This window comes from Sorghum bicolor, chromosome 2, assembly GCF_000003195.3.
Source record: "Sorghum bicolor cultivar BTx623 chromosome 2, Sorghum_bicolor_NCBIv3, whole genome shotgun sequence".
NCBI lineage: Eukaryota > Viridiplantae > Streptophyta > Magnoliopsida > Poales > Poaceae > Sorghum > Sorghum bicolor.
The window spans coordinates 67,818,443-67,826,894 of NC_012871.2; the positions used below are offsets into that span (position 1 = coordinate 67,818,443).

Here is an 8,452-nt window from a genome sequence, read left to right on the forward strand (position 1 = left end):
AGCATTGACGAAATGTGGATAGATTTAGCTAGTTTAAGTGCAACTCAATTTTGGAGCCACTTCCTATTTGTTCTATTTTTTCTTCAATCTTTTTTAGAATGGAAACAATTTTTGTTCGGATCCAAAATTAAGACCTTGTTTAGTTCACCTTAAAACCCAAAAACTTTCTCAAGATTCTCAATCACATCGAATTTTACAGCACATACATGGAACATTAAATATAGATAAAAGAAATAACTAATCGCATAGTTTATCTGTAATTTGTGAGACGAATCTTTTGAGCGTAGTTAGTTCATGGTTGGACAATAGTTGATAAATAAAAACTAAAGTGCTATACTACTAAAAAACTTTTCACCTCCCTAAACAAGGCCTTATGCTTCTCGTCCTACGCCCCTATCGTAGTAGCTCAGCGCCTCAGTCGAACCGCCGCGGCCGCAGCTGCTGTTGTTTGCCCCTCTACCCGAGTCCTAAGGTAGCATTTGCTAAGGGTTCGAGAGCATCTTCACCATGGAGTCATGGTTAGGATGTGGCCTCGGCACATCGCCGCCATGTCGAACTCCCCATCTCTTGTCACACCTAGCGGCGTTGCCGCTCCCATTTTCCAATCCCATTCGCTCCCCCTGCAACATAGCGTCCGCAGGTCCGATCCAACTTCTCCCCCACCACCACTCGGTCCTCCCCCCAACGCAGTCTCTCCTCCATGGATTCACACTCGGGCCACATCATTTTCCCGGAGCCGCCCCATAGCTCATCGTTGATGCCTTCAGCAGAGCAGTTGCCCGTGCTGCGACACCAACAGGGCAGACCACATCAGCAGCCTCCCCAACAACGGGCTAGTGTTTGATGAACTCACTGTACTTAGGCAGATGTAGGAGGTGGATCTTTCGCCGCAACGTTGGGGCAGCTCGGACCGTGCTGCCGAGGCTGCCTCCCACACCTTCTCTTGCTTTCATCGCCTTCTACAGTGGGTCGCCATTGGCCGTCGATCAACTATGCCCCCACCCATCAACTCGTTCCCATCACCTGAAGGTGAAATGACGAGCGAGAAGGAGAAAAGAGACATATAGAGGCACACCTGTTGGTCTAAAAGGGCCCGGATCTAGCGGGGGTACCTGTTGACAGCTAGGATAGAAGGAGTTAACCAACCCAGAAATAAAGAAAAATAATCAAAGTTTAGACCTAAGTGACACCTACTCCAACAGTTTACTAAAAGTACTTGACATTCTAGGATTTTTGCCAAAACCATAAAAAACAGCCTCCAACAAGTTGGCAAAACTACTTGGCATTTTTGTGAGCTTGGCAAAATTTCCCCTTCACTTGACAAATATGCCAAGTCCTCCATCACTTGGCATTATGTGTATCCCAATTTGCCAACTAGTTTTGCCAACTTGTTGGAGGCTCATTTTTGTGATTTTGACAAAAATCCTAGGATGTCAAGTTCTTTTGCCAAGTCCAAATAACAAATTGTTAGAGAAGACTTCTTTTTTCACTTGTCATTTGGTTTTGAGATTTGGCAAAACTATAGATTTGTTGTCAAGTAAGTTTTAGCAAAGCTCTTATATCGCCATAACCTTTGGCATCTTTCTCTCGGGCCACTGCAACCTTGAAGTGGTCCGACACTACTTGTGGTCTGCCACTCATGAAGCATGTGAAAATGAAGCGCAAAGTGAATAGGAACAAATTAGAGCCAACGGTCAGGCAACAAGACATGAGCATCTGAAGTACTCAATCCATCCCAAATTTGTGCACACCACACACGGGCACTGCGCTAAAGTTAGCACTAGCAGATCGGCCGGACGACAGTCCTAGCCAGTAGCTAGCTAGCAATGGTTGACCTTCGTCTCCAGGTCGTCGCCACCGTCCTGGGCATGGTGGCCCTGGCGGCCGCTGCCGGCGGCAGCAGCTCCAGCGGCAAGCAGTCCGAGTTCCAGGAGGTCACCGTGGACGCCATCCATCAGGGCTTCAAGAACGGCAGTCTCACCTCGACGGCGCTCGTCCGGTTCTACCTGGACCAGATCGCCCGCCTCAACCCGCTACTCCACGCCGTCATCGAGGTGAACCCGGACGCGCTGGCGCAGGCGGCGCGCGCCGACGCGGAGCGCTCGGCCTCCCGCGGCCGCTGCGCCGTCGGCCTGCACGGAATCCCCGTCCTCCTCAAGGACAACATCGCCACGCGCGACAGGCTCAACACCACGGCCGGCTCCCTCGCTCTGCTCGGCTCCGTCGTCAGGCGCGACGCCGGCGTGGTGGCACGCCTCCGCCGCGCCGGCGCCGTCATCCTCGGCAAGGCTAACCCTTCCGAGTGGTCCAACTTCCGCCCCGTCGAGTCCGGCTGGAGCGCCCGCGGCGGCCAGACGCTGGTATTTGCCTCGATACTGCATCAAGACTTCGATTGGTATAGCAAATCTGATACTGCTTGCTATGCGTGAAATTACAGAATCCATACGTTCTGTCCGCGACGCCATGCGGGTCGAGCGCCGGGCCTGGCGTTGCCGCGGCAGCCAACATGGCAGCGGTGACACTGGGATCCGAGACCGACGGCTCCATCCTCTGCCCATCGTCGTTCAACTCTGTGGTTGGCATCAAACCAACTGTTGGGTTGACAAGCCGGTCCGGTGTCATCCCCATCACTCCTCTTCAAGACACTATCGGGTGAGAAACAGAAAATATCAACCGGTTATATTTTTAAACTCAAAAGTGTTTGATTTGGTTGGACAGCCACATATGTAGTTCGAGATGTTAGGCCTTGTTTAGTTCGCAAAATTTTTCAAGATTCCCCGTCACATCAAATCTTGCGGCACATGCATGGAGCATTAAATATACATAAAAATAAAAACTATTTGCACAGTTCATCTGTAAACCGCGAGATGAATCTTTTGAGCCTAGTTACTCTATAATTGGACAATGTTTGTCAAATAAAAACGAAAGTGCTACAGTGCCGTTTTTCACAACTTTTTGCGAACTGAACAAGGCCTTATTATTATACTCGATTTCAAGTTCAAGATCTGTACGTATCCATAATATAATGGTCACTGAGACACTGACCCGTGTTTGTCATCGCAGACCAATGTGTCGTACAGTATCCGATGCTGTCCATGTGTTGGACGTCATTGTCGGGTATGACGAGCTTGATGCTGAAGCCACCGGAGCAGCGTCCAAGTACATCCCGCACGGGGGATACACGCAGTTCCTGAGGATCCATGGATTGAAGGGCAAGAGGATCGGTGTCCTCGATGTGCTTTTTCAAGGATACGATGACATGCAACTGGCGGTTTACGAGAAGCATCTCGATACAATGAGGTACTCCCTCCCTCTATCCGGCTGTCAATGCTTGATAACGGTGTCTTGCAGCAAAATTACACTGACAGTAGGTCACCTTGGCTTTTTAAAATGTCAATTGATATTGGTTTTCTTTGTCTACTCTTCATGAAAGGCAACAAGGTGCTGTCTTGATCAAGGATCTTGACCTTGCAACAAATTTCACTGATCTGGGTGAGCAAGAGATTCTGCTGATGAATGCAGAGTTCAAGTTAAGCATCAATGCTTATCTGTCGGACCTACTGTACTCTCCAGTCCGCTCCCTTGCACAGATCATAGCCTTCAACGAAGCACATCCTGTAGAGGTGAACCAAATAGTATTTTTATCTTTCACTTTACAGAATCAGCAGGAGCGATTCTATTTTATTTTCAAGATATATATATGATCAGATGATGCTAATTAATTCCTGTTGTGTTGCAGGAGAGACTGAAAGATTTTGGGCAGCCGAACCTGATTGCCGCGGAGGAAACCAATGGCATTGGCACCAGGGAGAGAGCTGCCATCCAGCGGCTCAAGGAGATCTCAACCAATGGGTTGGAGAAGCTGATGAAAGAACACCAGCTGGATGCAATTGTTGGGGCCAACTTCCTCAGCTTCCGTGTTCTTGCCATCGGAGGCTATCCGGGCATCGCCGTGCCAGCAGGGTACGACAAGGAAGGAGTCCCCTTTGCGATATACTTTGGTGGGCTCAAGGGCTACGAGCCAAGGTTGATTGAGATTGCTTATGCATTCGAGCAAGCTACCAAAGTCAGAAGACCACCATCTTTCAAGAGCTAGCTAACAGGAAGTAACTAGCATGATGGCAGCTGGCAGGTCATATGGAATTTAATGGAAATAATTCCAGGGGAAGTAATCACCTTGGAAAAAAAATATTGGAGTGTTTTTATTTGAGCAATCACTTGATATACAATAGAACGATTCATTGTGAGACCATCCCATAATTTTTGGCTGGATAAACCAATCTCTCGTTGTTAAGGCAATCATGTGCATGTCAGAGATGAAAGCACAGTTCATTCTCCAAACCAAAGCATGCAAGTAGTAAGAAGTCAATGATACCAATGTAACACCCCGTTCATTCCTTAAACCAAACGTCAGTAGTAACAAGTCTTTAAATCAGTTTTTAGGTTCAGGCTCTGCACCCAACCAGGGAAATGTCAATCACATAGCACAGATTTCCAGTAGACAATGCAAACAATTAACTGGACACACCTATTAGGTTCATGAGTTCATTCAGAGGAAGTCAGAAACATTTGTACAGTTGCCATTTACCAACATCTATGCTACCCTCTATAACAGAAACTTCAAAAAAAAGTCTGATATGATCATCTTTTACATTGTGCAATTACTTATTTTGTGGTGGTGTAATCTTGAATCCAATCACCTCCTTCAGCTGTACCTGCCTGAATGAAAGGATTAAGGAAAAATATTCAGTACAAACGGCCTGGTAAGTTACTCAGAATAACATATATAACTTTAATGTTAAACAGCCTTCTGTTTACCGTTTTCCATAAAAGGAAGCACCAAAAAACCATGTCACAACCGAAATGAACATCACAAATCATATATCTCATCACATGAGAATCAAATTTCCTTTTCAGTCACAGAATAACATACAGCAATAAAACAAAAGGAGGGTTGTTCTCCAATTTGTTGCACATTAACATAATTAGTGTAATTCCAATACTTACACCAGCAGTGACGGAGATGCCAACAGTCTGATGCTACAGCAGAAGCAGACCTTCACAAGGCAGAATACTTTTCAGGGTCTACTAAGCCTTCAAAAAAGAGCATGAGATCAAACATGTAGCCCATAAAATTGCTTGTCAGCAACAGGGTTTAATTCCTTGTGTAAATAGTATACCATTACAAATTCTGGTGTACATAGTATATAATAGTACAACTCTGCAGTATATCAAGAACTACATCCACAACCTATGTAGCTATAAGCATCTACTTATTTCTACCTGGCAAGTTTCTGCACTAAACCCTCTGGAAAGTGGAAACATAAGTCCACTGAGCCACAGGTTGCTGGATCATAGTTTAAACATAGACCATCTACCTTCATATCAGGCATCATTAGATACTTTTCAGGGTTTATTAAGCCTTCAGAGGTCAAACATGTAACCACTTGTCAACTACAAGGTTTTAATTCTAGTGTACATTGTACATAGTAGATTATTACAACTCTGCAGTATATCAAGAACTATATCTACAACCTATGTAGCTCTAACTGTTTCTACCTATAGTTGGATTCAGGCACTAAAAGATGGGTTTATTATCCTCAGCAACCCATGTCGACATGGCATAGAGCACGCGTCCCTTCCATCCAAGCAGCAACCACCGGTTATCCTCATCGACGAGGAAGTCTCTGTGATAATAGATCTTGACCTTGTCCCTGGCAGCCTTGACAACCTCTGGATTCAGTGGTAGCTGCCTGAGCCCAGCTCTGTGGTTTCGCACCTGCCATTGCTTATAAGTTTCAGGCCGTTCCACCCTGTCTGCACCCTCACAAGCAATCACATTCATGGCAAATGACCCAAAGATATTCCGCTCGATCAGCAGACGTTCAGCATTGTCCCTGGGGATGGTCGCATCGATCATGTCGAATTGTGCCGAGAAAAAGAAGAGTGCCTCCCGGAACCGTGTCAAAAAGAATGGTGCACCATAGGTTCCATTTACTACGGTATGGATGAACACATTGGGCCGCATCTCCCGGATGTTGTTGAGGACCGTGTCCCTAGGGCTCGGGCTGTCCACCAAAACGCTCTCGTCCATCAGGTTGCCGATATAGCACTCACTGTTGACAACAAGCACCTCATCCGGATCAAGATTGAGGTCCTTAGCACGGACAGCCTCCCACTTTGCTGCAATACCACGGAACTTGAATGGCACGCCCATCTCACGGGCAATGTTGCTGAGACGGCGGCCTGTTTCTTCAATCTGGTGGGCTGGGCGAAACCCAGGCTGTGGGACGGCAATTGCGGTGACCCTCACCTCTGGCGGTCCACCTTCCCTCCTTGCCAGTAGATGGAACAAACCTGGATACTGGAATCCATGCTGCACACCATACTCCACAATGTGCAACTTGCTCCTCCCTACCACGGCGTTGACAACTGTCATGTGGGAGAAGATGAAATTCACCTTCATGAAGCAGCAGGCTGCCACGTACAGCCTGTATGCCTTGAGAAAATCCACGACCGAGGTGTGCTGTGCCATGAGCGACTGGTACGCCTGGCTCCCCGTGCCAGCAAGCCGTGCCTCCAGTCCCATGGCGAAACAATGAGCCAGCCTCTGTGTGGCGTCCCCTCGGGGCGAGGAGTGCTGCTTGATCTGCTTCAGCACCTCGGTCGCACTCCGGCGATCGCCGGTGGCCACCGACTGCGCGCAATGGATGAGCATGGTGCGCAGGTCGACGACCTCGTTCACGAGACTCTGCTTCCCCCGAGCCCCCTTCCTGCTGACCTTCCTCGCGCTCTTCTCAGTCTCACTGCCCATGGCGATGCGCAGGTCATCCATGCGCTTCAAGAACGACTCATAGGTACAATTCATGATTTCATTGTACAGCTCGTTGGCACCGGTTTCCTCCTGCTCCGGCATCATCAGCTTGCTGCTCCTGCCTGTCTCCGCCTCCAAATCATCCTCCTCGGCGTGGCGGTTCTTGCGGCCCCTGCCATTGGCGCTTCTGCTTCCCCCAAATATTGATATTGCATTCACCACCTGCTCCTCCTCCTCCTTCACTTGGACTTGGGTAGCAGCAAAGTCAGTGGAGGTCTTGCTGTGTCTGTCTTTAGGCAAGGATTTGCCAGAGGGTTCGTCAAGGTCGATGAGAAGGCTGTTGGTGGTGGGCAAGAACTTCTTGGCCTCCTCCATGCCTTTGAGGAACGCCATGTTGAGCATGTCCATGTTTCCCTCATTCTGGGCGCCGAAGAAGGCCGAGGCCAGCGCGGCGTGGTCGGCGTCGGCAGCAGGAAAGGTGGTGGACTCTGTCTTCGTCTCCTCCTCTTCATCCTTGTCACTGGAGAACGCGGCGGAGCTCTGGCTGCCACGCTGATGTTGGGCTCCGCCAGTTCTCTGGGCGGCGAAGGAGGGTTGCTGCCGTTGGTCTTCTTCTCCTCCTCCTCCTTCTCCGCCATCCGAGAACGGCGGACTCTGTTGGAAGTCGAATCGTGCCGCGGGGGCGGCATCCTGTCCTTGTGCCGCCGGCGACAAGAGTCCAGCGAAGTCGTCGAGGCCAACCCCCATGTCAGGAGAAGGGTACGGCGGGGAGCGGAGCAGGTCGGAGAGGTAGACTGGGTCGTCGTAGGGCGGCCAGGAGGCGGGGTCGGGGGAGGACGCGGGGGCGTCGTAGGAGGGCGAGAGGGTGGAGTTGACGCCGGCGGTCCGCGAGGTGCCGCTGCTGCTAGTTGTAGTTGCGGTGGCGGCGGCGTTGGAGGAATCTTCGGACGGAGAGGAGGCGGTGGCCGAGTCGGAGAGGATCTGCGCGTAGGGCTGCTGCGCGGTGAGGAGCGCCGGGTGGTCGGGGAACTGGTAGAAGAACTTGTCGTCGATGTCCTCCTCCATGAGCATCCGGGAGATGAAGGGGAGGACGAGGTCCGGGTCGTCGTCGTCGTCGTCGTCGTGGTCGTGGGTCGGGCGCCCCGGCGGCGTCGGGGGCAGGTCGAGGAAGACGGAGGGCGAGAATGGCTCCTGCGCCGCCAGGTACGGCGCAGCCCCCTCCTGCGCCGCCAGGAAGTCCTCCGGCGTGGCGGACATGGTGGCCGTCTTGGCTTCGCTCGTCGCTCGGCGGCGGCGGTGGTGCGGGGCGGTGGGCGGAACACGGAAGGGGTGGAAATCGGAGGAGGATTTTTACTTGGCGTGGGGGAATTGGGAACCGGACTTGTTTGACTTGGGGAGCAGAGCAGTGGACGCCTGAAGCGAGACGGCGGCTGGAATAGCTAGCTGCTGGTAGCCTAGGGGATGGGGGATCCGGGACGGCGGTGGTTGGGGGTGGCTGGTTTTGATTTTGAAGGCCGGGGGCGGGAGGTGGAGGAGAGGCGGAAGAAGGTTCCGCGAAGGCCACCGTGGGTTGGGGAGAGGAGACGGCGATCCTCGCCGAAGGCGAAAGGAAGCGCAACTGCGACTCACCTGCTGCTG

The 8,452-nt window shown here is 50.8% G+C and overlaps 2 protein-coding genes across 2 annotated transcripts; one reads left to right on the plus strand and one right to left on the minus strand.

Annotated features, from left to right (window-relative positions):
• Positions 1,573-4,299, plus strand: LOC8080678 (putative amidase C869.01). The gene is made up of 5 exons (XM_002460643.2): positions 1,573-2,360; positions 2,438-2,652; positions 3,064-3,300; positions 3,434-3,623; positions 3,740-4,299. The coding sequence occupies exons 1-5, from the start codon at positions 1,827-1,829 to the stop codon at positions 4,094-4,096; spliced, it is 1,533 nt and encodes a 510-aa protein (XP_002460688.1). The 5' UTR covers positions 1,573-1,826; the 3' UTR covers positions 4,097-4,299.
• Positions 5,122-8,452, minus strand: LOC8076888 (scarecrow-like protein 34). Its single transcript, XM_021453048.1, has one exon. The coding sequence runs from the start codon at positions 8,069-8,071 to the stop codon at positions 5,579-5,581; it is 2,493 nt and encodes an 830-aa protein (XP_021308723.1). The 5' UTR covers positions 8,072-8,452; the 3' UTR covers positions 5,122-5,578.